This window comes from Gasterosteus aculeatus, chromosome 9, assembly GCF_964276395.1.
Source record: "Gasterosteus aculeatus chromosome 9, fGasAcu3.hap1.1, whole genome shotgun sequence".
In the NCBI taxonomy this organism is placed as follows: Eukaryota; Metazoa; Chordata; class Actinopteri; order Perciformes; family Gasterosteidae; genus Gasterosteus; species Gasterosteus aculeatus.
Genome location: NC_135696.1, coordinates 7,938,314 through 7,966,238, shown reverse-complemented (window position 1 = coordinate 7,966,238; position 27,925 = coordinate 7,938,314). Strand labels below are relative to the sequence as shown.

The window sequence follows — 27,925 nt, the reverse complement described above, 5'->3', positions numbered from 1 at the left end:
AGAGAATCACACACTTGACCCTTTGGAACTGATGGCGACCCAACAGTCATTGCGATTACTTCAACAAATACAAATAATTATTGATTTCCATGTACTTTAGGTCATAATGATACAAATTAAAAGTAGCTTTACAAGGAAACCACTAAAACAAAGACTAAATACTAATGCAGGCAAAAATGCATAATGGCAAATTCCAAAACTCCAAAAACATTGAGGACATTGGTGCTTGAATTGTGTTCCCAATTCTATGGAGATACAACAGTAGATTGCTGGAATCCACCGTCCACCTCTTTTTGCTGGTTTGCTGTTATTTTGACTGTTCTTAAGAAGCTAAATTATTTAGGGTCTATTTATATTTAAAGATACCAGATTGTAACCACGCGTTCTACTTTGTGTTTTGGATGAGACCCGCAATGAAAACAAAGCTGCACATCTATTTAAAAAATAGAAGTCACTTTTCTCTGACCTCAGTTTCTCTCTTTTTTTTTGCAACACGTGAGTAATCTTGAGTAATCTTTCAGCACCTCCGGGCCCAAACCCTGCCTCTCCGTCCCCTCCAGACCCTCCCCCACTCCTCCCCCCTCCACCCACCACCCACCCTTCATGAAGGGGAGCAGCCTGCCGCCCTCCAGACGCGCAGGGAAGGGCACGGAGAGGGACGCGCAACGGGCGTTTCATTCATTCATTCACGGCCCCGTCGACGCGCTGAACGCATTCGCACCGCGGCGCCGCACCGACGGAGAGCGACTCGTTTCCCGCGAGGCCCGAGGAGCTCCGCCCGCTGCAGCCAGGTGCGTGTCGCCGCAGCGACGGTTCATCTCCCAGTACACGGCAGCGCGCCCCGCGGTCCTTTGTGCCGCTTTAACCGTAACGCTGCCTCGTAAATGAGTCTTTTTAAGGGGCGTTTTTGTTGTTTGGGGGGGGACGAAGAGTCCACGAGTCGTTACGGTTTGTTCCGACGCCTTTGTGGCGAGACGTGATGATGGACGTGTCACGTTAGCATGGCGCTCATAGCTTCTCCCCACGGTGCTCGCTGGTACCGGACTCGGCCGACCCAGTCTTGGTCGCACGTGGTTCCGTCGCATTGTGTGTGTGTGTGTGTGTGTGTGTGTGTGTGTGTGTGTGTGTGTGTGTGTGTGTGTGTGTGTGTGTGTGTGTGTGTGTGTGTGTGTGTGTGTGTGTGTGTGTGTGTTCGTTCCGTGGGGCTACGCGGGGCCTCGCGCTCCACCGGGAGAATCCAGCGTGCTCGTTGTCGGAGACGAGCGGAGCTGTTGAAGCTCCACATGGGGGTAAAAGAAAACCCGCAGCGGGGTCCGGGGACCGCCTTTGGGTCCTCGAACAGGGGCCCGAACCACACGAGAAACGGTTTAATAATGTTGGACGTGTTCGTATTATTTGTGTCGTGGGGCAAACAATGTACATGAAGCATCCGGTGTGTTTGACAGGAACCCCCACCTGGCCTTTTCGAAGGGTTTTTTCCTGCTTTTATTTGGGTTCCCAAAGTACAAGTAGAAACATCTTTTGTTTATCATGTGAGATTGAGACACAGCCCATGTTTTAAATGCACAACCACTTCTGGTGTTGACCCGTTCATCTCCTCCTCCTAAATGCTGATTTTCTTTTATTTCACTGCATCCTATAACCTTGTGAGGCGCCCCGAGGTTTCCTGTTTTCCTGTTAAGGTGTTTCTACATAACAGGAAACGTCAGGCCTTATGCAAAGAATGTTTCCTCTTATCCTGATCAGATTGTATCACAAACATGGCTTCATTTTTAACCTGTTCATTCACTGTCTGTCGCTTTAAGTTCAGTGTGCGTATTTTTCCATTGTGTAAAACTAAACTTGGCCACCTTTTTGTGTACTTCAGAGGTGTGATCTGTTGTTGGATTAATGCATCTAAGGGCTGATCTGTGCTGTGTATTCAGCTTAGCCTGGGTTCATGTACAACAGCTGTGCGAGGTTATAATGGTTGTGGATGCTGGGGGGGGTCAAGGGTTCAGATCTATTCTCCGCCGTGGCCCGACAGAGCGTTGAAGGTGGGGGGCGTAAATTTCTTTCTTCCTGAAAACATTCAGGCATTCAATTACCTTGAATATCATTCAACCGGTAGGAGTATCGTTTGTTGACAAGTATTTTTGTTAAATTTTCGGTCCTCTGCAATTTTTAGTTTTTGATTCAAGCCTGCAAGTATTGCATGTATTATTGATTAATCAATTAAATCAAGAAATGTATAGTTTGCGCCTTGGAAGCACGACTCTTGCACACGGCAGAGCATTTGCATTTGCATCTGTTGTGCTCGCCGGACAACACCCATGGAAACCCGATCCAAACTCCACCCGCTTCACTGCGGTTACCAACGCCGCTGGCGCTGAAACTCCCATTCCGTCATTCGGCCTTACGGGTTTTCCTGCAGCTCTCTGCTTTTCCGCTGCGGCCCGACGAGGCGGTTCGAGGGGGCTTAGGCTCCGGCCTCTGTGGTCTGGGGGCTGGCGCTCCCCCGCCCGCCGGGATGGAGCGGTGGAGGCTGGCGTTGCACTTTTCAGGCACTCGGTCTGTCTGGGACTGTGGAGCTGGGCTCGGTGCGCTGCAATTATCTCCAGAGTAATGCAGCTCTTTTAAAGACTGTTTGCCAGCTCACTTTGGAAGCCTTGAGCGCCGTCCCGAAGACATTCCGCTAGAGCGCTTTTTAAATTTTTTTTACTAGGCTTTTAGTGTTGGCACTGGTACGAATTGCAGTGTTATATTTGCAGCTTAAGAGAGAGAAGATGTATATTTTGATCACTTCAACCATTGATCTGGCTGTGACTTATATAAGGGTGTGTTTGTCTGCAGGCCATGTCGTGATTTCACCCTCTTGAAATGCGATTGAAAGCCCCTGTGTGTATTCGGTAATGGTTTTGTGTATTGGGTGTGTCTGTTGGAGAGGCGGGTGTTTTTCGAGGTGTGGTATCGGTGTTGAGCCGACCCGTGCCCGCTCACAGTAAGTGATCTGGCCCTCGGGCTCGCCAGCATTATGTCGACTAGCTGCCCGTCTGTAGCCAGTTGGCGCTCAGGAGAGAAGCCACGTGGTCGGATTCAGCGCGGCGAGAATGATCTTGCACTAAAGATCGCCCCCCCCGACACAATCTCCTGCGTTTGTTGATTGATGGCTAAATTCAGCGACCAATGGTGACTCGTGTTAAAAGCTCAGTGTTCTTGTTATTAGTTTGTTGATATTAGAGAGCAACGGGAAATGGAAAGAGACGGCGATTACATGGGACAAAGGTCCTTGGCAGGATCCTGGAATGAGTGTCATACTGCATCATGTCAGGTCTAGATCTATTTTATAGCCATGGCTTCATCTTATGATGCAATCTTATATTGCGCATCCTCCTTCTACGACGGTCAACTTGATTTTTGTTGACACGTGTCTCTAAAATGATTCACGGCCATTTTAACATTTAACTGAACTCAATTAGTGCAAAAACAAGACTGACCTGAAACTGATGCGTTGTTTGAGCATTAAATGTGTACCAATCTTTATTTTTAATGCCCATCCTTTACCAGTGGGTGCTGTGTGCGTGCAGAGGCAGACCCCAACCCCTCCCTGAATGGACGGTTTGTGGTGATCGAGGGCTCGCGTCATCACCCCTACCCCTGGGTTGTTGTTGTTTTTTTGGGGGGGGGGTTACCCGCGCCAGATGCCCTCCCCCGGCCCCCCCACCCTGTCCCGTTGAATCAGTTAATCCACCCCTCTGCACTGTGCCTGGGGGGGTTGCGTGGTGGTGCACAGTGCAGACAATGGGGCTGGTCTCTGCCCCCCCCCCCCTCTTCCCCCTCGTGGTAGCCAAATGTCGTCCACGCAGAACCTTGCATTGATCAGTGGGGGGTGGCAGGGGGTGGTTGTTGTTTTTGACCAGATCTGATTACACGCACTCTCTTCCCTCGCCGGCTGATGATGACACACTATTGACCCCGTCGGCCTATCGGGTGGGAGCGGGGAGGGGCCTCCAGTCCGTCCCGCTTCAACAAACCGCCACTCCCTTAAAGGGTCGCTTCGTTTAACTCTTATTCCCATTTAACCACCTTCTCCGAATTACCTTATCAAGTACTTTAGTCACTTAGCCTTTGTCACTGTCCCTTCTGGAAGTGATTCAAATAAGCTGCAAGTGCCCCCTCACCCCCCCACTAATGAAAGTGTTATTTTTCTCACTTCTGCCACGTGGATTCTTTGCATTGAGCAGATGCTTAAAATACCTCGCAGTTGTTCTCAGCTGAGAACATGTTTCGTCTGACTGATTCCCTCCAACGCCGCGGGGGCTCATGGCCGTAGACATCAAGCCGTTTTATTCACAACAAACGGGCTCTGGTTGAAATGGTCGTCTTCTCTTCCACGCGGTCTGGTTCTTTGGAGCGATGGAGGAGGGGGCGGTGGGTAAAAACATTGAGTGCTTGTGTGTTTCTTTGTCTCTAGGTAACGAGGCGGATGGAGTGCCATTCATCTTCTTGATAGTTTTCTCTGAAGGATGAGGAGGAGGGTGGGGGTTGGGGGGCTGTATGCTGACCTGGTGCACCTTCTTTAAGGCTTCAGATTTTCTTTTAATCCCACTTTCGAGACATTGTACTGTGTGTTTACATCTGCAGATTCTCCCTTTTTAAGTTATTGTGAAATGTGCATTCTTTAAGGGGATTGTATGTTCTTTGGTTGCATGGGTTCATCATTCACTTTTCTTTTTACATAATGTGGCCAGAAAATGCTTCACTCCTGTTGTAAAAATGAGCAGCAGCACCAATCCAAAGGCGTTAAGACGGCCCTGCATGTTTGGTGGGCTGACGCGATGAAGTCCCGCCCTCCTGAACGTTGTCGGTGCAGCGGGTGGAGCTGCAGCTACTCAGCTAAAGTGCTATGCAGGCGATTGCCTTTTTTATTTTTATGTATACGATGCGGTTGACTAAGAGGCGCCGAGGAAGAGGGGCCGTAATGTCCCATTGTCCCTCCAGCAGGAGCGGTTAAGCCGGTGCGATCTTTGCGTGTGTGTGTGTGTGTCCCTGGTTTTGTTTTAATGACACAGCGCTGATAGACACGTCTGCTCTCTACTTCATACCACGGCGGCCCTCCAGTAATGGGGTTGTTTTGGTGTCTCTGCGTGCTGAGGAATGCATCTGGTGTCTAATAATGGGCGCTGTGGACAGTTGTCCTCGTAGCTCGGCCATGGGCCGTCTCCGTGGTACCGTGTGTCTTTTTCAACCGTTTATAACTACTCTGATGGGATGACTCTGCACTACAGCACAGGCGGAACCAGAACTTCAGATTCAATGTTTAATCTACATTGTTCCCTATTTCTTAATGACCTGTGACCTTTTCCACAAGTGTATTATGTCTGAGTTCAAATTCAATAAATCCTTTTTATTATATCGTGTTCTGTTTCGCTGCTACAAGGAAAACTGTCCGACCTCTACAGTGTTAAAGCATCAATGGTGGAAGACGGGAGTTTTATTCTTCAGTTTTAAAAATGATGGTTTTAAAAATCTCCCCAATATAGTGACACGGCTGAGTAGAGGTTGCCACCTGGTGATGTGGCCAAAATAACTATTTAAATTCTATTTTTACTTTTTCTAATTCTACTTTTGCTGACATTACTGTTGCATGTAAACAGTGGAAGCGATGCCCCCCCCACCACCAAGCATTTGGTTTTTCTTGTTTACCCAGTTTGAGAAACACAAAAGACCAGTTCAGAGAAGGTCTTTGTAGGAGAGCAGCATCAGGGCCGTAAGAGGACTCCAGGTCTAACTAGTGTAGATACCAACGAATATTATGTCTGAGCTGAATCCCTGGGTCTGCTAAATCGGACAATATTATTGGCTTGTTTAAGGTTATCTGAGCATCCTAAAGCTACACCCTCTGATAGTCTACACTGTGTTTTGTGTTTAGTTTTTTAGTCCTCTGTAGAGCTGCATATCTCCTCTCTGACGCTGCTGCCTTGTACGGTCCGGTGAGCGAATTGGGAGGCTGTGTATGTAAAAGCCTGCCGCGCCGGGTCAATTCACCGTCCCACTTCTACCATGGTGGTGTTTTTACATCAGTCATTAAAAGCTGCCCCTGTACACTGTTATGGATTTCTGAGCTGTGTGTGGGGAGGTGGTAGTACACAGGGACTGGACTGAGCCGTTCCCCCTGCATCTGATCTAGAGCCTTTCCCCCCCCAAAACCTTTATTTGCTCCATTTTCTGTGCATGCCTGAACACTTAATGTTCTGGTACAGAGTTGCAGCAAATGCGCCTGTGGAATTGTAAAAATGCTGTTAGTGGAGGGCTGCAAAATTTAATAAAAAAAAAATAAAAAAAAGATCTTTTGTCATCCTGTATGTAGATTAGACATTTTGACATCATGCAGACTTTCATCCTACACATTCCTTGCTCACTCCACCGGCGACACACACATTCAGTCACACGGACCCGCTCGTGGGGACAGCTGGCGCTGTGTGGCCCCGCGGCGTCTCCAGCAGGAATGTGGATGGGTGGCATGTGCCCTTGATACCGATGCTGCTCCAAGCATTCCCTTTCTAACACAAGTCATCTCGGAGCAGATGCAGCATGCACATGGGTCTTTAAGAAGGAACTCGACATCAGGCAACTGGCTAGTTTGGTGTCCACATTCAGCAGACAATGATGACCCCCCACCACCACACAAACTCCCTCCGCCACCATTGGACACATTATTAAAAATGACCCATTTTTGCCAGACATCGGGCCCTTTTCTGTGTCCAGACAGACGCTTCCAACACGTCTGACAAGTTGAGGCTGCGTTTCTAGTCGCACTCTTGCACATTGTTGCAGGGTCTGTCAGCCTGAAGGCCTCTGTCTTTAACAGAATAATCGGTTATTGAGCTGGTTGTCATATTAGCTGTGTGAAGGAAGGCACGCTGCGACCCAAATATTTGTTATGCAAATGTCGACTGAGTTTGTATGCATTTCATCAAAATTCACGAGGCTTCTTTATAATAATAATAATAATAATAATATACATATAATGTAATCATTTTTTCTTCTTTTAAATGCTGCGCTCTAACAGCTTCAAAGAATCCCAGACTTGCCAGTAGCGTTGGTGTCGTGTGGTCTGATGGATATGAAAAGGAGCAGCAGCTCAGTTTTCTGTTAGTGTGTCTGTGTGCGTGTGGGGGGGATTTTAATGATCCATTCTCATCCCCTGTGCGCTGCGTCACACAGCGTCAGCTGGCTGGAGATGATGCCTTCACTCGCACAGAAGCGGGTCACCCCCATGAGGAATGATTTCATTCTGCTAAGCCTCTGGCATTAGTAGCTGCACTGATGGAGCACTGACGGAGCACGTCATAGTGGCGGTTTATATTCTCCATCTCTGCGCTTTCAATCGCAGCTTCCTCCTGCTTTAGTGAAACGTGTGGCTTTTTATTGACCAGGAGAGTCGTCACCTCGAAGAGCAACCTTGACTTGGGTCGGCATGTTTGTTTACTATCATCTGCATTAGAAAAGTGGATGCACCTTATCTAGGTTACCCAATTTGCTAATGGCTTCCAAACCGTCCCATTTGTATAGATGAGGTGGTGATAGTGGATTTGATTTGCGAGGCACACTGTCCTAACAGGTCAGCACATTAACTAATGGATCCTTTTCAAAGGACGGGACCATTCAAACTTTGTTGGCTTCGTTACTCTGCTTCCTTTCTGTGTGACATTTGTTGCCACAGTGACCAGAGCGGGTCGACAACAGATGGCAGCAGGAGGGGAAACCTGTTTAAAGGCGTCCCGGTTGTAGTGTTTAATTATTTTATACAACGGATAAGCAGGTTCCGTTGGCTTCATGTGTGGCAGGGTTCTTTTGTCGTTTGAATGTGGGCCGGTGTGTTCGGTGGTTATCGGCACTAAACTCGCCAAACGAGTTCTTTTCAAAATTGTCCACATGCGTTCATTTATCGGCCTTTTGTTTGACTGTGCAGCATTGTTGTGGCTTTACTAAGCCGGAGTACTTTGGCACCGCAGGGTGAAGACTTGCAGAGATCTTTTACCTCAGCAGGAAAGCCCCAAACTTGTGGGAATGTGGGGGAGCGTATTGTGTTACCTGCTGCTGTTAATGTGTAACTGATGAGGCCGTTTGTTGTGACCTTTGGACGACCGGAAGTGACGCGGCTTCTTTAAGGGACTTTGTTCTGAACTGTCTGTTGGAAATGGGTCACTTGGTCAATGAGAATACTTTACGCTCCTGATCTTGGCGGCGAGGTTGTAATAAATACACTCTGTATCTCACAGCAGTGGAACGTTTTGCTCATTGGTCCTTTTTGTTGTCGGTTTAATGGCTTCCTCATAAGTCGTGCACGGCCATGATCTTATTAGAGAGGCAAGAGACTGCTCTCTTTCTGAGTCACTGCCCTGGTTTACTCATTACTTACCAGCCAAGTAGGGAGAACGTACTATTCGCTAACCTTATTCTTCTGCTCCACTACGTGTTCGTATTATAAGACGTCTTTGCTCTTTTTATCGGTCATCTCAGTCTGTTTTATTCAATCCAGCTCTTGCTTGTTTCCTGCGTCATACAGAGCTTCTACTGGCTAGATCATATGTAGCAACCTTCTGAATCTATGAGCAGACTGAGGGCAGGAGGAGGGCCGTGCTAGGAGGAGGAGGAGGAGGAGGAGGGCCGTGCTAGGAGGAGGAGGAGGAGGAGGAGGAGGAGGAGGAGGAGGAGGAGGAGGAGGAGGAGGAGGAGGAGGAGGAGGAGGAGGAGGAGGAGGAGGAGGAGGAGGAGGAGGAGGAGGAGGAGGAGGAGGAGGAGGAGGAGGAGGAGGAGGAGGAGGAGGAGGAGGAGGAGGAGGAGGAGGAGGAGGAGGAGGAGGAGGAGGAGGAGGAGGAGGAGGAGGAGGAGGAGGAGGAGGAGGAGGAGGAGGAGGAGGAGGAGGAGGAGGAGGAGGAGGAGGAGGAGGAGGAGGAGGAGGAGGAGGAGGAGGAGGAGGAGGAGGAGGAGGAGGAGGAGGAGGAGGAGGAGGAGGAGGAGGAGGAGAAGTTGACCGACGTGGAGAATGAGGCGAGCGGTACATACTGCCTGAACCCATTAACGTCTCCCCAAACTCTCCTCAACTCCTCCAGAGTGATTTCTAGTTTTCCTCTACTGCTGTCGAATAGAGAATCTGCCAGAGCACAAACATCGGTAAAGCGCTCAAAGGATAACGTGGCGATGACCATCTGGATCCTCTCCACCGAGAGGAGGACTATGGCTGACGAGTGCTGCGTTTGTGTTCCTCTGTCATGTCAGGAGATTGTGGAGCCTCTCCGATGTCATCATTCCATTTCAAGCTTTCCCCTTTGAAATATTTCAACCCGTTTTGGGGAAAAGCAACAAGTCATCAGTTATTTATTTCTGCCCCATAAATCGTGGAACAATCCACGTATCCTGTTTGTGGTATTTTAATAGTTAATCTGGGAGCCGCTCATACTACGATGTATTATTACCACTCTAGTTCGTAGATTGGCTTTAGAGGTTTAGAAAACACATTTGTTGGCATCTCTCACTGCTCACTTCCTGTTTTTCAGTCTCCCCCCCCAAATTCCTTGCAGGCCCCTTTCCATGAATGGCATTTCCTCTGGCGGAGAGTGACATGTACATCTTATGACTTCAGGAGCAATGCAACATGGTTTATCCTCTGCTTCCAAGAGGTGTGCAGTAAACTATGTCGTTAATAACCTTGTGACAAATATGTGTTGTTTCGCCACAGGGCTTCGGAGTGTGAGAGGGAGTCGCTCGCCAGTGTGAGCCCCTGGACCCCGTAAGCCAAGAGCCGCAGCGCCGACCCTTTTCTTCTTGCATAGGAGGAGGGAATGAAACCGGATGGGGATACCATGGAAACCACGGAGACCACCGAAGCCGTAGCAGAGCCCTCCTCGTCGCAGGACAGCGTCACAGAGCAAGCGCCATCGCGGCCCGATGAAGCCGCGAATGACGCCGCTACGAAGGCCAACGGCAAGCCAGCGGGGGCCGACCCCAAAGTCAAACCGAGATCCGTTGCGACTAAGATGCACCCCGCAGCCAAGTCTGCCGGGGCGTCCGGGTCGCGGCCAGGTACCGCCTCGCTACGTGCGGTGAAACCCTTCAGCTCTACCTCGGCAGCCGCGCTCAAGAAAACTGCCACTACGGCCAAAGCGGCGCCCGCGGCGGGCGCACCGAGGAGACCGGCGGGCGGAGTGGCCGGCTCCTCCACAGTCAAGAACCAGCAGAGAGGGCCTGACAAGAGGCCTTCTGGACCGACCAGAGACGCCGCTGCCGCTGCTCCCGCTACGGCAACAAACGGTAGCAAACCAGCAGCGTTGAATGGCCTTCCTAAGGGGAGACCGGAGTCTGTTAATGTCGCTAGAGCCAAAGCCACCGGTAAGTCTGGACTCTAGACTATATTGAGATGAGTCTTTTTATTTTATTTTTTGTGATGCTGTCTGACGAGGCGTGCTTACGCAGCACTTATTTTTCTTGTTTGTTTCAATCCCGTCTCATTTTCATGTTTGTCTTATTTTTTGTTTTGTTTGTAGCTCCTGCCAGCAGAGCAGCGCCGTCCGCCGCCCCGAAAGCCTCAAAAGCTCCTGTTGTTTCAAAGACGGCCAGGTATGCAGGTCTTTCCCAGGGAGGATGAGGGAACATGGAGAGCGTGTGTGTTAAATTCTCCTTATACACTGTACGAGGGGCGACTTGGTTGATGGACTCAAAGGACGACATTGTTGTCTCTGGGCCTTTTTTTTTTTTTGGTCAGATTTTGCTTTTTGAGTGTGAGTCATGTTGGCAGAAATAACCTGAGACGGAGGGGCCTTAACTGAGGCAGCGATACTGAAGAACTAGCGCTTTGTCCCAGGCAGCGCCCCCCCCCCCCCCCCCCATCACAGTCCCTCTCACTGAGCTGGCGAGTGAACTTCTCTCCAATGATCATTTTGTTTGCAGGATTGAAAAATTACCTCCTTTTCTACCAGGATGCCTTTATTTGAAGAGGCTTTTTTTATCTACTCAAAAGAAACTTATCCAGACGAAATAGTTTTTTTTGCCAAACATAATAGGCAGCCGTTGACTGACCATTTAATTAAAGTGATCAGAAATAGTGTTTGATCTAGACCAAACATAATAGGCAGCCGTTGACTGACCATTTAATTAAAGTGATCAGAAATAGTGTTTGATCTAGAATCTACCACTTCAGCCTCCTTCTACAGGATGTAGGGGTTTTCCTGATTACATTATCTCCACTTCCCCTCTTGATAATTGTTTATTAAATAAAGGAACCAGGCGCTGAGTCCTTCAGTTTTCTAAAGCAGCGTGTTATCTGGTCTGTCTCTTGCCGTGTGGGTTAGACCGTCGTATGCATGTGTACACAGAGGAGTGAGACCCCGGACCCCCCGGGACCTCTCATCCGGCCGTCTGCTCTCCTTTTGAGACACGAGAGAGGACAGCGGCAGAACTGCAGCAGGTGTCCTTACCTGTGACGGATAGAAGCGTGTTGCATTTCAAGTCGATGGCGTAATGAATCCTTTTGTGTTGTAGTTGTTTGTGTTGCTGCCGGCTCTACAACAGAGATTCTCTCGGCTCAGGGGGAGGCTTGCATTAATCATTGTGGGACAAACTAACTTAATGACATTTTTGAAGTTTCCTCAGGTAAATCTTTAATGTAATAATATAAACCTTTTGTAGATGGTAAGGCCGGACTTTCAAAAAACATTTTTTTTTATTGGATTTGCATTGTGATAAGCTGTAAATCAACAACGAGGGGGTCCGGAGGATGTCTTGGTGGTCGATGTGGACCCTTGAAATCGGACTCCTGCTTTGCTGTCCTCCTAACGATGGGTTATGGAGCACTTGCTGAGCAATCTGTCTGTCTACTCCCGCCTCCCCCCTTGCATTTTCTCCCCCCCCCCCCCCCCCCCCTCCTCATTTTTCCTGCCTCCTGTGAATGTACAGTGCCGGGCATTTGGGCCGGATCGCCTCAAACCCGCCTCGCGGCCCAAACTACAAGCCAGCTGTCCCCATGTTTCTAACTCGTGCATCATTTAGCTGCATACGGGGACTGTAACATTGTGAGTGTGGTGCTGTAACACGAGAAAGACGGCGGCCACGTCGGTGAGCCGTCGGTAAGATGGTTCATTTTCAAAGTGTGCCCACAAATGGACAGAACAGCTGCTGGTAATAGTGCTTTGTGGTCCCTCGGACACGGCAATGCCGCCTCCATTTTAAAACAAAAGAATTATTGCAGTCGCACAAAAACATAGAATTTGCTTCACTTTCACCCTGTCGGTTTCTCTTCCCGTCTCCCGTTTCATTCTGCCTCGTCCCTTTTCGTCTAAAGCTGTCATCTCTCCCTGACTTTCCTGCTAGGATTACAATCCTGCCAGGATTACAATCCTAGCAGGAAAGGCCCGCGGCGTCCGTCACAGTGACAGCGGGTGACAGCGGGTGCCCTGATGCCTCATAAGCCAGTGACGTCTGCCGTGCTGTAGCTGGGTCTCAACCTCCCACCGAGCCGCCACTCCGTATTGTCAAGGAGACGACTGTAGTCTCACGCGGACCCGAGGAATGTGCGCTCCTCTCCGGGAAGGAGTAAAGCAGCTGGTTTTGGACGGCCTACAAGCCAAACAAGGTATTGTTTGGCTGCTCCATTTCCATTAGTTGTCTTGGAAGTGGGCCCTTGTGAGGAGGGGAGGTTAATGTGAACTTGGGCTGCATTTGCTAGGGTCATTTTTCTCACAGGCCAAGCACTCTCCTTTCTATTTGGACTTGATTGAACTAGAATAATTAAATCTACAGGAGTGGGGGAGGCTAAAAGAGTTGAGCCTCCAAGCTGTGCTTTTAGGGGAATCTGGAGCAAAGAGGGACTTGTGATGGATGGAGAAGGTGTGGCTTAAATCCCAAAATGGCAGATGTTTATACTGTGATTTCCAGCCAAACAGATGTTGCCACTCGGCATGTTAATACCACGGGTGTGTTGTAAACATTTGATTACTATATATTTTATTACCTGTGAAACCGAGTGCATCACTGACTTGTCCCTATGCTGGCCTTTTCTTAAGAGGACAAGGTTGTTGACATTCTGTAGATGGCTGTGCAGTGCCTCTCGTCCTGTCTGTGGTCTGTGATTTGTATTGACTTTCAACCTTCTGCTGGTAGGAAATGTAATCCGTACTAATCCACCAACAGAGTATAGATGAATAAAAACAACAACTTTAACCCTCATTTCTTTTCCATCCATTTCCCATCCTGTTAAGGTTGTTGTTTATTTCTATTCAGACCCCCTAGTTTGCATCTCCTTGTTTTGTTCACTCTGGGCCGATTTCATCACATCGTCTGACATGCTTCCATTTCACGTTGGACCCAGATCTTCTGTCTGATGCATCTTCCGGCTCATTCCAGTATCCCTGCGAGTCTGGCTGTCTGCTACAAATGGTCATTGTAATGGTCACTTTAATGTGGCAGCATCCGTCGGCTTGTGTTTACGTCGTCGGCCATGTCGGTAGACTTAATCGGCACAGCTCCATGCGATTGTGGAGCCCTTGTTTGTGAAAGTGATTCGGTTGTTGTAGAAACGATGTTGTTGTAATCATACTCTATCTTTTTTTGTATTGTGTTTGCACAACAGGGTTCAAGAGCGGAAATGAAGGCTCGCTCATTTCACAGGCGTTCAGCACAGACTGAGGCAAAGTCTTTGAGCCCGAGAGCAGACAAATGTAGGACAGACAATTTTGCAGGGGTTACTACTATTACTACTTTTGTGGCTTTACCGCCCTCTTCTGATAATTATTTACGAATAAAATCCTTGGACTACGTCACAAACGTTGAACCGTAGTAATGCGCGGAAGGCTCTAGTTGAGCGTGTGGGGGTTTTGGGCGCAGTGCACTTTGAACCCTTTTCGATTGGCCAGGAGAGGTGCCTGGTGTTGGAGGAAGCAGGCGGAGCGGTTCTGGCTTGTAGAACTCCTTCAGACGGAGCAGTGTACCAGGAAGTTAAAACAAGACTCATCTTCTCTCCTTCCCACTGTTCTTCTGCTTTTGAAACGTATCCTTCCACTGTCTTGTATTTCCTCGCTCTACTTTGGCCCCCTTCATTCCTTTTTTTTTCTTCTTTAATTTGCGCTCTGCTCCCCATTAACCTTTTTTATTAAAACATTTGATTTAGCCCCGGCTCCCTCACCTCATCCTCTTTCCGCGTGACCGTTCAGTTCATTCTTCTTGCATTCCATTCCTCTTCAATCTTTTTATTTCCTTTCAGTGTTCCTCACTTGCCAACAAAGTAATTGAGCTTAAAAGTTAATTTAAAATTCATTGTCTTTCTCCAGGCCTGCTCCGGGCCCCTCGACATCTCGAGCTGCGCTCACATCCAGGGCGCTCACATCCACGGCGACCACATCCACGATCAAGGTCTCCACTGCTGCAACTGCCAAAACCGCTGCGTCCAGAGTCACCGCAGCGCCCTCTACAGGCAGGACTGCAGCGGCTCAGCCTCCAAGAACAGCTGCTGCAAAGAAAGGTAGGGAGCTCAACTGTGTGGGCAACATACGGTTTTAAGATCTAAAATGTACCCAGTAGTGTTTGACAGCAATGAAAAAAGAAGTTAATCGGATTTTCTCTTCTTTCCTTCCAACAGATGTCAGTCGACCACCGTCTGCTGTGGCGAAGAAACCCGCCGTAGCTACAACTTCCGCTGCCACAAAAAAACCTGAACCATCTAAACCCACAGCCACCCTAAAGCTCAACTCCGCCTCCAAGGGCCCCGTGTCCGAGAAAAAGGCGGATCCCAAAATGTCGCCGTCCAAAGCGTCGCAACCTGCAAAACCTTCTTCCACAAAGAAACCTGTGGCGCCTGTTTGGTTCAAGGACCGCAACAGGCTTCCCCTTGGTCAAACCCCGCCTGCCTCTCCAGCAAGCAGACCAGCACACAGCAGCACACCTCAGGGTAAAGGTAGAAGTAAACCAATGCAGGCCGTCCCGCCTTTCACCGCGGCAAAGAAAACGGGGGTTTTAAATACTACCAAACATGCCGGAGAAGCCCAGAGAGCAGCCGGACGGGCAGCTGTGACTGCAGCCGCTGTGCTAGCAGCAACGCAATCGGAGGCCACGGAGCTCCTCCCACAGGCATCACCCCTCGCTGCCCCCGCACCACAGGACGACCGGCCCCCAGCGTTGGCCCAGGGTCCCTCTCCAGAGGCGGTACCTCAGGAGCCCGCTCAGGGACAGGGTGCATCTTCCTCTCCTCCTCGAAGCCCCGCCAGGACGATGTCGCCACAGACCTCTCCTCCTCCCCTGGAGCAGCTAGAGAGCAACGCCCACTCGCCAACGACGCGGAACGCCCACTCGCCAACGACGCGGGAGGAGACCCCTGTCCCAGTTGAGCCGACGCCAGCGCCAGTGGCCTGCCCTCCGTCGCTATCTGCGGAGGCCGTTCACCTAAACCAAACCCCCTCCACATCCGTGGCAGCAGCAAATGCCATCCCTGTGCTGGTTCCTCACTCCAATCTAAATGAGGAGGACGATGAAGAGGAGAGGGAAGGCAGCCAGCTGGTGTCCGTGTCCGAGATGAGCGGAACCACGCAGCCCACAGAGGATTCTCGCCCCGATTCTGCGGGTCCAGTCGGGGGGTCCCACTGGAGGGCAGGTGGTGCCCTGCTCTCCGAGCTGGACTCCGAGGATGTAAGCGGCAGCCAGCAGGGCGCGTCGGAGCTGAGTGCCCCCGGTGTCCTGGAGGGCACGGAGAGCATGGACGACCTGGGAGACGGCAGCCTCAAAGGAGCCATCGACATGGAGGGGGCCTCTGCAGGCTCACCGGACTTTGAGAAGGTCCCAGACATACCGGCGAACGACTTCGACGAGGACGACGAGGAAGACGACCGGGTGTGCGACATGGACGTGGGCTCAGAGCGGGCAGACAAACCTCAGAGACTCAGGCATGACAACAACGTAGATGGTGAGGAGGAGGATGAGGAGGACGACGATGTGGAGATGGCTAGTGAGGGGGTGACGGAGAGCGGGCTGGAGAGCTACGGTAACGCAGATGAGGACGACTTTGCTGAGGACGAGAGGCTCGATAACCTGAACCGAGTGGCCGCCCCCCCGCTGCTGCCCTCCGCCCCGGCTGCTCAGTGGGACCAACCAAACCCCTTAGCTGACCCCTGGGCGGAACCTCTTCAGCCACTGCAGGGTCTGGAAAACTCCTCCCAGCCCGCACCGGTGGCAGGAGCGGCGCCGAGCCCTGTGGAGGACGCCTGGCAGGCGGACCCGGAGACCCCAACTCAGGTCTGGCCGGACCACGGCTCTGCTCCTTTTGATCCGGAAAACCCAGGAGTTCCCCATCTTGCTGTTGCCGCCGTCAAAGAGCAGCCCCAAGGTTCAGTGGGCCCGATGTCCGTGGGTGAGTGGGGCCCCGCCCCGACGCAAACCCCGGCCCCCGGCATGTCTGCGTCCAGCACCCTGAGCAGCGACACCAGCACGCCCGAGGAGCTCTGCGACAACAACGGCGCCAGGAGGCTGCAGCCTGGAGAGGTGCGAGCACCGGCTCTTCCCCAACAGCCTGACCCGCGCCGGGATGGAGACGAGGATGCAGAGGCCCAGCCCCCGTCTGCAGACGTGGTTCAGGGAGGCCCCGCCTCCAACCAGTCCTCCGCCTCGGTAACGGAAGACGAGGCGAGCGACACCGAGGGGGAGGCTCTGCTGGACGACTCCTTGGAGAGTCTGGTGGTCGGCCACGCCACCTTTGACTGCCAGCCGCCGGCCCAGCGCTGCCTGTCCATCGTGGAGGAGGTGGAGGAGGGCGCTGCGGGCTTCGACACCACCCCGCCTTCGGCGACGTCGCTGGCGTCTTACGGCTTCGACACCATGACCACTGCCTCGAACTCCAACGCGCAGTCCACAGGGGAGAGCTGCGTCAAGAGCCCGGGCATCTTCTCCCTGGAGGAGCTGTCCGATGAGACCAAGGAGGCCTGTCCCGTCCCGTCGTCGTCGCCGCCGTGCGTCGCCGAGCACAACTACATCGATTGCGGGACGCAGCCGGAGGCGGAGTCCGGCGAGAGCTTCAGGGAGGAAGTGCCGCGGCCCGAGGAAGCCCCGAGCACTTTGCAGCCACCAGAGGAGAGCCCAGATGACACCCAGCCACCCTACTATTCTATCTGTGAAAAGACTGAGAACTCTTTTTCAGGTAACGTATAGTCAATCATCTCCCTAACAGGCCCCGCCCCGCTGCAGCCGCCCACAATATCTCACTGTTGTAGCTCTTGTCGTAAGCAGCAGCAGCAGCAGCAGCAGCAGCAGCAACAACGCAAAAAAAAAAAGATTTAAAAAGGGAAGTAATCTAAAGCAGTGGCCTCCCTCTGATATAACCTTTCCCTCATGAGTATATGGCTTAAATTCGTGTATGTGCAATAGCTACTACTTACTCTGCCTGGGTTTCTGTGCCGGTTTGACTCGACACAGAATAATGTTGTTGTGAATTGCCATGGATTGGACTGTTGGTTTAAAGTGGTAAAACAAGAGAATTCAGCTTAACAAAAGAAAACGTGGAATGATGTGTTTGTATATTTGATGATGTGTTTGTGTATTTATCCTTCTTTTTTATTTTATATTTTACTGAACAAAACGGCTAAGTGGTCATGCGTTTGATTGTGTATACCTGTTCTGATGTCGCTACCGTACGATACAAGCGATCTTCTATAAGCCCGATCACTCATCTCTTGCACTTTAAATTGTACCCCAGCTCTTTCTTTCATCGTGTTTACACAGCTTTTGGATTGATTAACTTTAAATAAAGACTAGATTTTTACCATTATGTAATCTCACCCTGTAGAGTTTCATTGAAGTGGGCTTTTGGGTGTAATTTATATTCTGTGGATCGTAACTTATTCATTTCAAGGTGTGACACACTTCTACATGTTTACCAGCGGCTCCACACACACTCTTTAAGCACATACTTTAACTTGCAAAAAGCTCACACACCTGTACACACATTTGAGTGAGTGGAACCCGTGGCTTCCCTCAAAGACTTCTCCAGTCTGAACTCAAAACTGGAAAGGAGCCGCCACGAGTCGATCAACAGCGCCACAACTTCTCGTCAACGGGTGAAGTTCTACGTCTCGTCATCCAGAAGAAGTCAGACCTGCTCAGTTAATTGCCCTGCTGTCCGCTCTGGGTGTGTTCCTGTTCGTTAGCTCTTTCTACTTTTTTTTTCTTTTTTTTTTCTTGCTGCACTGTATTAATGTTAACTTATGCTTATGCATGTCACATTGGGGCGCGCACACACACACACTTTGAATTTCATGACATTACTTTGGATCAGTGTGTAGAGGATCAATGGGACATCTTTGCTCTAGGACTCGCCGTTGATATAACGGCATTCTTTCTAAAGCTAAGCTATTATTTTATTTAATCTTGTGATGCTGGATGTCTATAAATGCATGGAGAGCTTCTGCATGAATCACTGGTTGACTAACTATAAACTCCATTCACGGGTGGAAACGGTTCAAGCTCATGATGCTTTTTTCTTTTCTTTTTTTGGTTCACTTCACCCCATAGCTGATGGTGGTTGCATTTACAGGAATTTGGCTGCTGTTTTTGTACACAAGTCTTTTCTTGGTGTCTTTATTGCATTGTGACAAGTTTATATGACGTTCAAACAATGGCCCACTGTCACTGCCAAATGGTTCAAAATACAAAAGGGGGGGGGGGGGGAACACCAATAACTGCTGGTCAGTTTGTAGGCTACTGACGGACCTTTTGGGGACTGACTTCACAATGCTCACTATTCCTTTACCCTGTGGAGGCCCCCCACAACCCCTTTCCTTCTACACCCTCCTGCCTGTACTCACACTGCACTGCTGTCACTGTCCTGCTGCCCGTGATCTGTTTTTATTCCTTTTTTGTTTTATTCTCAACACGATCGCGCTATTGTAATCTTCCATCTCTCACACAGGCTTTGCCGGGCTGCCCCACCCTCACCGCCGCGAGCACCCTGCTTTCCCTAGAAGCTACTGCGACATCGTCAAGCCTCACGCCGCCTCCGCCCTCGCCCCACCCAAGCTGACCTGTGCCGACCTCCCACCCAGGAGCCCCGGGCAGCAGGCGCTGAGCCCCCAGCTCCGCCGGCTGGAGCAACACCAGAGGCAGCTGTTGGAGATGCAGCAACGCCGGGACCAACAGAGCAGGCCTCTGGAGGAGGCCGAGCAGGAGAGGAAGAGGCGGGAGGAGGAGGAGACGAGGAGGAAGAAGGAGGAGGCTGAGGAGGAGATCAAGAGGAATGAGGAGGCGCTGGCGAGGAAGACGCGGGAGGATTCCAGGAAAGAGGAGGAGCTGCTGCAGCAGGAGCTGAAGGAGCGGCAGCAGATCCTGCAGTGGCAACAGGAGCTGCAGCAGCAGTCCAACCAAGGTCAGGCGGCGCCGGTGTCCCCCTCCTCCGGCCTCTGCACCATCTACGAGGCCCTGGAGGCGAGTGACGAAGAGGAGGGTGAAGGAGACTGGGGGAGGGAGGCCACAGTAGAGACGACTGAGGAAGAGAGGGGGACGCTGGGGAATGGGGGGCTCCGAGACTCTTCGCAGTCCACCCACAGCTCTTCTCCTCTTCCTCCCCCCCCTGACTCCCCTCCGACATCCAGCGACCCCTCCCAGGACGGGGACAGCTCTTCTCCTGAGTCGCCGGAGCGCTCCGCCCCCCAGGAGCTGGACTGGGGGAAGAATGTGGACATCGTCCAGCAGCTGATCAACCAGAGCCTGCTGCTGAACAGAGACGGCTGCTCGTCCCTGCTGCTGCTGCCGGGGGGGGCCGGGGGCACGCTGAGCCCCCTGGAGAGCAGCCTGTGGCCCAGCCTGCTGCCTCCGCTCACGCCTCCCTCCGCCACAGTCACCTCCGTCAGCAGTTTCTCCCCAGAGACCACCGGTAGCTCCCCGCAGGGCGAGTGGACGGTGGTGGAGCTGGAGACTCATCACTGAGGTGTGTGTGTGTGTGTGTGTGTGTGTGTGTGTGTGTGTGTGTGTGTGTGTGTGTGTGTGTGTACACACAGTCACAAAGAAGGCGTCACATCCACTGTGCTCTAGATGTGTGTGTCAACCTCAGGAGAACCACTGTACAGAGGTTGAAGGGCTGGACTTATGTTTCTGTACTACCCGGCTCTGGAGGAGGACACATAAACTAGTGTTTTTAGATCACTGGTTCCCAAGCAACACGGGGGTTTCAAGCTTTCACCAAAATATATACTTAATTTTTATTTTGTCTTTTCAAACTACTGAATTGATTATTCAAATAGAGCAATCTGAGATCCGGGCCCAACCTGCAGACGGAGTTGACACTCTGCGTTAAGGAGTTAAGTGTTTGGGTATATTGACAAGTCACTAGAGGGAGGCAGGGATTTCTAACTATTGTTAAAAAAAAAAACCTGCACACGCTACTCTGGTGAGGCCAGTGCTGCGGTTCAATAGTTGGCCGCTTTCTGAGCGGCGTAATGTTTATGGACTCAGCGGCCAACAGAGAGTGACTGCTTTGATTCAGGACTGATGCAGTCAAGCACAACGCTGCCTGAGAGTCTCCACTCGGGGCTAGAAAACTACTCCGGTTCTGCTGGTGAAGAACTTTAGTGTCGTCTTTCCTACAGAAACACAAATGTGACATGTGACAAACTGATTTGATAAAAAAGAAAACGTTGGTTCTCATCCTCATGACTGTGTCATTACGATGGGAATGCACTGGAGATGTCTTGCTACTGAAAAAGCAATGGAAGCTTCTGAGATTGCACTTAATCCCGTTGGGTCTTTATTTCGTACCAATCAGACGAGATGATGTGGCGAGCCTTGGACACTGGTTTGATTAACCTCAGTTTAGCTTAGAGAACCTGAGGTCTCTGCAAAGTCCTCGTAGGGACTAGAAAGATGTTCTTTGTTGTTCGTCGGCCACTTAATGAGGCTTCAGGAAGTGTGTGTGTGTGTGTGTGTGTGTGTGTGTGTGTGTGTGTGTGAAATCGTAGCAGCAGTCTCCCTGAAGGCCCTCTACACGTGAGCAGCTGGCTGCAGGGGGTCCCTTCGTTGTGAGAGCCGAGGGGCTCCACGCCGCCGTATTGTAAGCGGTCTCGACAGTGCTGTGTGTCGACGTCGTTCCGGTTACTGTGCATGTTTTGTTTTTTGTGTCCCTCGGCGCCGTGGGGGCTCGCTATGACAAAGTTTAAAGGTGGTGACATCACATGACGCGGCAGCTGGTCACTGGAGGGGAACCGTATAAATTGGCGTCCAGTGCTTCACCTTGATTGGTTCCTAAAACCTAATTTGGATTTGAGCTCCGCCCACTAATCTCTGCTTGCTCTTATTGAGGCAGAGTTTAGCAGCGACAGGCAGCCGGGTGTAAACGCTTTAGGCTATCTGCGCTTTTTTCTTTTTAGGAAGCTGGACTTTTTAAATGTGCTTTCTTTAACCCGTCCGTGTGTTTTTGTAAGCATGTGTGCGTAAATGGCGTCAAGACTGTTCACTGTAATGAAGGAAAATTCCACTTTAATTTTGTACTTTAGAGATGTATACGTATAGCAGCCCTTTAAGAGTACATCGATTTTATATGAATGAAGGATGTTTGTTGTAAATGTTACGGTTTTACCCGTCAAGAAAGTTAGTCTTCTTCAGTTTGGGTGAAAATGAGCTGATGATGTGGTCCAACACACTTGTTACCTTGACTCAAAGATATGAAATCTCACAATTTTTAAATATTAATTTATTGTGAACTAAGGTGAGGTTTCTTGAGCAAATGGAAAATGAGCTGATGAACCTGTTAAAGTAAATGGGGCCACGCTTGAGGAGCCTAAAATCATGGCAGCTTGTTTTAAATTGTAAAGTTCTCTGCATTTCCTCTAAACGACAAGTCTGTTATTGTGTGTAATTATTTCAATGCAATGTTTCATGTAAATAAAATGTTTTTTTTAATAACTTTTCTGGACTTTACAACACAACGAAAGATTTAGATATTTGGAAACTTTTTAAAAAACCTAAAAAATATCTACAATCTGTTTTAAAAATATTCTCCACACTGAACAGCGAACGTAATAAAACCATTACTTTGGCAAACGCTGGTCAACAGTCCCAGAATGCATCAGTCATGCGAGTTCAACTTGGCATCCAGATGTTCTGATAAACGACGCATTGACGTCCTGTGGGATTGAAACTGGTGCGGCTCCTCTTCCCGTCGCCGCGGCCCGGAGACGGATGTACGTGTGACGGAGGCGGCCGTCACTCTGCCGCCTGGTGGGACAGCAGCTGCTGCAGGCGCTCTGTGGCGCTGCAGCTCGACGGCTCCTCACTGCCGAAGTACAACAGCTTGTGGTAGTTGGCCTGAGGGACCTCGCATAGAACCCTGACCGGAGAGAAAAAACAAAACTCTTTGGCCACAACGTTCTTATTTTTTTTTTACCCCCCCAGGGGGAACTGGGCATGGAAGGGGGGGAAAAAAAAAAAAGTAAACCGTGGGGCTTTACCAGTGATCGATGTCATCTGTTTCGGGGGTCACCTGCTGCCAATGACCAATGGACCACATCCTCACCACGTTGCTGTGGGAGACGCCATCGTGGTCCCGGCCTGCATCGGCGTGCCTGCTGGGAATGTCCTCGTAGCACAGGAAGTAACTGAAAGGGACGTCTGCCATGAGAGACATAGGATTGGGAAAGTAGAACAATGGGGAAAAGAGGGACCACCGATCTGGACTCACTACTCCGTGTCGCAGACGATCTGTCCCTCGCCGTACTCGTCTCTGTGCCGCTCCACGTTCCAGCGCATGCGCTTGTAGAGGCCGGTGTCGAGTCGAGCCAGGTACGGCGTGGGCTTATAGTAGCGGAACGCCTTCACCCTCAGGGCGCCGAGCTGACTCTGACCGATGCAGAAGTGAGACAAGCTGGGGACACAGATTAGGGGAGGGACTGTCACAGGTAGAGCTGAATAAAAAGTGAAGTGGCCTAAAATGAAAGACCTTAAGATTGAGAAGGAGGCCGATAACTGGCCAGAAGCTAAGACAAATTATGGAGCTGATGTGCCAGGAAATTAGGAAGACTATGATTTACATGTAACCAAATACTGAACATTTGATAACCGGGTGTAACGGACTGTAAATATACAGGTCAAAACTTGTGTGCACGCACCTGATCGGGTTGGTCTCGTCCAAACAGAGGACATTACAGCTGGCGTAGGTCAACAGCAGTTGCTCCAACCTGTCACACAGCTGCTGAGAGAAGTCCAACCGCTGTACACGCTACAAACAAGTTTACACTTAACACCTTAAGTACTGTGAGCTCAAGTCTTCAAAAGTTGTAAGGATGGTATTAGAACAGTGGGGGCCCCCCCGTTATAGTGGGTGGGGCTGGTTATGTTTTCCCATAATTAGGGCAAAATATTTTTTCACTTGAAATGAAAAATATCTAAAGGATCCTTTTGAAGCTAAATCAGGAGGCCGAACCCACCCGAGAATTGATTTCAAAGGCAGAGGGCAGAAGTGTGTTCTGGGAGGCGTGGATTGTGGATTCCAGGTCGTTGAAGAACTGCTCACAGGTGTACAGGAAGATTCGCACCTCAGCCACAAGCGCCTCCCTCGCCAGCTGATGCTGACTGCAAAAAAAACCTGTAAAATACCAGAAATAGAAATCACTCGACTACTTTCTAACTGGATGGCAGCCTACCTGTCGAAAACCAAGTTGTGCAGGTCATCCGCTTTGCTCATGAGGAACCGAAGCTGCAGCTCCGTGGACTGCAGGCTCCACAGGACCACCGGGAAGATGCAGGCCTCGCTGTCACTGCCGCAGGGCGCGTGCTCGCCGCCAGGCGGCGCCGGAAGAGCAGCGACGGCCAAAAACGACGGCTGCTCCTCCTCTGAAAGGCGAATGAATGAACGTCATTAACCTCCTCCAGCGAGTTACGCCATCTCCACGCCACTATTTTGACATAAATAACCCACATTGGAATGTAAAGCATTGGCGCACGCTAGTGCCGTAGTTATTTGGTTGTTTTAGCAAAACAACTGTGAAAGAAGTGATATTAATAAAACAAATGAAAGGGTTCTGTATTTCATTAAAGCACGCTGTCGCCAGTAGTTTACCTCTCTGCCCGGTGACCTGAAGCCCCTCCGTGAAGTCGGACTCCCTCTCGCCGCTCGCGTCCTCCTGCAGGACCCCAAAGGCCCTTTGTCCCGACGGCGAGTCGGAGGCAACTTGGGCCTCAAACTGAACTTCAATGCCCGTCATGCTGTCTGTTGTTGATAAATTGGTATGATTTAGGGAATCTGTTGAAAATAATACGCCGAATTAACTGAATGTTTAAGAATAATATATGTCGAATCGCCTTTCAACCGTTTGTTAAAACTGCTATATTAGCAACCGCTATGTCTCATGGATTCACGTTAATGCTAGCGAGCTAGCTAGCGATTCACCCGAGAATTAGCGTTAGAAAGCTAACGTTAACGACTGGACAACAGACGGCTATTTTTTAAACTTAAAGCAATGCACGAAATCAATATATATTTCATCACGCCGCGGTCCGTTGATTGTGACTTTGAGATAACGGTTGAGCTAAGCTACTAGCTAGCGGGAAAGCTACCTGTTACCTTCCAATCAGACGGTCCAATCAGAATGGTACATTGCAGGTGTCAACGGTCAAAGCTGAAAGGGCCTCTGCAAGAAATTAAAAAAAATATAGCCTTCTTTTTTATCATTGCTTTTGTTGAAGGTTACAAAAAAATGACAAAATATCAATTCGTATTCTGCAGAAAAATTATCTTTTTTTTATGTTGTGTTGCTAAACCCACCATCCCAACTCAACAAATCCCAAGAAACATTTGCACCTTTTGACATGCTTAGCTAATTTTTTTAATTATTTGTAACAAATACGGGACGGAGAGCTTATGTATGATCAGGCTATCATAAATCATTAATAACTTCCCAACACACTATTGAAACACTGTGTGGGTACATTTGTACCCATCCATTTGTTGTAAATCTATTTGAATAATAGATAGATAGATAGATTGATACTTTATTGATCCCTCAAGAGGGAAATTTTGGAATCACAGCAGCATGTACAGGGAAGAAAATAGAATAAAAAGATACACATTATATACAATATAATAATATATAAATATTAAATTATTAAATTAAATTAAGTTAAATAAACTAAAACTGAAACAAAAGAATAACCTTCCAAAAGAGACAATAATGAAATTTTGTAAAAGGAGAAGAGGAAGAGGAAGAGCAGCAACTTCACAGCAGTACAGGGTTGTTATTGTCATTATTTAGCCAGGGATGATTTATTGTAAAGTGTTATTGCACTGGGCAGGAATGACCTCCTGTATCGGTCCTTGTGACAGCGGAGCTGAAGGAGTCTGTTGGAGAACATGCTCCGCTGTCCCTGTAGCAGGTGGTGGAGGGGGTGGTCAGGATTATCCAATATGGATAACAGTTTCTTCAGTGACCTCCCCTCCAACACCTTTTCCAAGCTGTCCTGTTTGCAGCCAATGATGGAGCCGGCCTTCTTAACAAGTTTGTTAAGTCTGTTGGTGTCACCGGCTCCAATGCTGCTCCCCCAGCAGACCACGGCGAAGTACAAAGCACTGGCCACAACAGACTGATAGAACATCTCCAACATCTTGCTGCACACATGGACGGATCTAAGCTTCCTCAGGAAAAAGAGTCGACTCATCCCCTTCCTTTAGACGGCGTTGATGTTGGTCTTCCAGTTCAGTCTGTTGTCGATGGAGACACCGGGACCTTCTGCTGCTTCAGGCTCAGGTTGAAGAGGGGTTGAAGGACCTCATGTACATTGTTTATGTTGTTCTAACAAAGACCAAAATATGTGAGCACATTACACCAATTCTTAAATCCTTACATTGGCTCCCAGTATGTCAGAGAATTCATTTCAAAATCCTACTGCTCACATATAAATCACTACATGGTTTAGGGCCAAAGTATATCACTGATATGCTTCCACTACATAAGCCTTCAAGATCACTAAGATCTTCTGACACCAATCTGTTAGTGATTCCCAGAGTAAATACAAATCATGGGAAAGCATCATTTAGTTACTACACAACAAACAGCTGGAATAAACTTCCTGAAGATTTAAGACTTGCCCCAACTCTGACCACGTTTAAAACAAGACTGAAAACTTTTATGTTCAGCTTCGCCTTCTGCTAAATTTGACCTACATTGCACTTTTAACCTCTGCCTTTAATTAAACAATTTAAATAAGATTTTAATTTATAATTGTATTTGCTGTTTTTAAATTGTCTTTTAATTCCTGCATTCTATTTCACTTTATTGTATGAAATGTTATGATGTGAAGCACTTTGAGTCTGCCTTGTGTATGAAAAGCGCTATACAAATAAAATTGCCTTGCCTTGCCTTGCCTTGTTTGCCGCTGCTGGCTGGATTAGGGATTCCAAAACAACATTTGGTTGTATAACAAAAATGACAAACCTTTATCTTATCTTAAAATCTAATTTTCCTTGCTGCTCTAATAATATATGTGCCAACTTCAAGGGACTATGTTTAGTTATAGATCCTCCTGTCATGTCCAGTGTCAGAATAACGCGTCTTTATCCTACAGCATTGAGGTCACAATCTGCTGCCATGTCTGTCCTCTCGTTCTGCTGGATAATTTTCATCATGCAAATCGGTTAAGCAAACAACGTCCAGTTCGACTTCTTTGTCAAATCTACGAAAGACATCCACTCACGCCACCAACACATCATTCTAGCTTCCCCATTATGGGCTTTTCTCCCTCCCTGCGACTCTTTCCATCTCTTTCTCTCACACAAGCTTTGTATTAATATAGTACCGTATCTGTGGGACGAGATCAACTTCAGCTGGTTTTCATAGCATTTTCATTGACATAATCAAACTGCCTAATAGACTAGACTAAAAATGTCATACCCGAGTAAGATTTGACACCAGTGTTAGCGGTTCACTAAGTGCTTTGTACTTGGATTATTTTCAGGAAAGGGAATCCTTTTGACAATGACCACATCGACTGAAAATTCTTTATTACCTGTTCATTTTTAACGATCTTTTCTGAACAATGTCACAAAAGTGAGGATTTGACCCTCGACTCTGACAACTTGACTTGAGACCTGCTGTGCAGACTCAAATTTGGAATGGTTTACACTTAGTTGAGACATGCCCCATCATACGTTAAACAGCCCTGCTTGGCTTTTGTTACTTAAAAGCACAAATAAAAGGCACTGCATTAATATATCTGTGCTTGGAATCTTAGGTGACCTCAACTTACAGACAAACGTTACAAAAAAGACCTCTGAAGAATGTTCTATTAATTAATAATTATTATAATTAATAACATTCCCGACAGCACAGCTGTGTTTGCTGACATGCTAAACTGAGAGAACATGATGAACATTTTAACTTTATAATTGTGAGTATGTTAGCATTGTGCAGCCAGACACAGTCATCAGGGAGGAGTGTGATTACATGAAAAACCAAACACACTCTACCACTTTCTGTCTTAGTAATACTCCTATTACATAAAGAATTTAAGTACTTCCTCTATCCTTTCATGTATTACTGGGTTTTCAGTAGTATGTGTAATTGTTATTTACTTGTATTTTACTCCAGCATTTCCACTTTATTCCACAATTTTACAACTTATTTTCAGAGCAATTTTCCGTAGCTTTAGGTAGTTACTAAGGGATGTACACATAATCGATCAGTACTAGTAACCCATTAATATGATATATGTGGGCTTTAATACACTAACATATCTGCATAATCAGTACTTCCAATGCAAGGTGAAGAGCCGAATACTTGTAGCACCACTTTATTGTTGTCTTTATTGACACAGACGCCGACTCAACATCACGCAACACGTGATCAACAGTTAGCTTCAGAAGAACAGGTCACATGACTCATCCAGGGCGCGTCCACGTGCGGCCAATGAACGGCCCGGCGGCATTGCC

At 48.9% G+C, this 27,925-nt stretch overlaps 2 protein-coding genes across 2 annotated transcripts; one reads left to right on the top strand and one right to left on the bottom strand.

The window, feature by feature from the left end:
• Positions 1 to 534: 534 nt before the first annotated feature.
• Positions 535 to 21,909, top strand: prr36a (proline rich 36a). Its single transcript, XM_040186489.2, has 6 exons — positions 535 to 791; positions 9,725 to 10,374; positions 10,530 to 10,602; positions 14,307 to 14,497; positions 14,615 to 17,158; positions 18,926 to 21,909. The coding sequence occupies exons 2-6, from the start codon at positions 9,828 to 9,830 to the stop codon at positions 19,936 to 19,938; spliced, it is 4,368 nt and encodes a 1,455-aa protein (XP_040042423.2). The 5' UTR covers positions 535 to 791; positions 9,725 to 9,827; the 3' UTR covers positions 19,939 to 21,909.
• Positions 21,879 to 24,571, bottom strand: c9h19orf67 (chromosome 9 C19orf67 homolog). The gene is made up of 7 exons (XM_040186491.2): positions 24,062 to 24,571; positions 23,646 to 23,835; positions 23,430 to 23,574; positions 23,112 to 23,221; positions 22,685 to 22,867; positions 22,455 to 22,601; positions 21,879 to 22,333 (listed from the first exon to the last, which is right to left on the bottom strand). The coding sequence occupies exons 1-7, from the start codon at positions 24,204 to 24,206 to the stop codon at positions 22,210 to 22,212; spliced, it is 1,044 nt and encodes a 347-aa protein (XP_040042425.2). The 5' UTR covers positions 24,207 to 24,571; the 3' UTR covers positions 21,879 to 22,209.
• Between the last annotated feature and the right edge of the window lie 3,354 nt (positions 24,572 to 27,925).

Coding starts and splice junctions, on each gene's coding strand:
- c9h19orf67 (XM_040186491.2), bottom strand. CDS start 24,206: ATGACGGGCATTGAAGTTCAGTTTGAGGCCCAAGTTGCCTCCGACTCG. Junction 23,575..23,645: donor CACAACTTGGTTTTCGACAG/GTAGGCTGCCAT, acceptor TTTTTTTTGCAG/TCAGCATCAGCTGGCGAGGG. Junction 22,334..22,454: donor ACAGATGACATCGATCACTG/GTAAAGCCCCAC, acceptor CTCTCCGGTCAG/GGTTCTATGCGAGGTCCCTC.
- prr36a (XM_040186489.2), top strand. CDS start 9,828: ATGAAACCGGATGGGGATACCATGGAAACCACGGAGACCACCGAAGCC. Junction 10,603..14,306: donor GTTGTTTCAAAGACGGCCAG/GTATGCAGGTCT, acceptor GTCTTTCTCCAG/GCCTGCTCCGGGCCCCTCGA. Junction 14,498..14,614: donor AACAGCTGCTGCAAAGAAAG/GTAGGGAGCTCA, acceptor TCCTTCCAACAG/ATGTCAGTCGACCACCGTCT.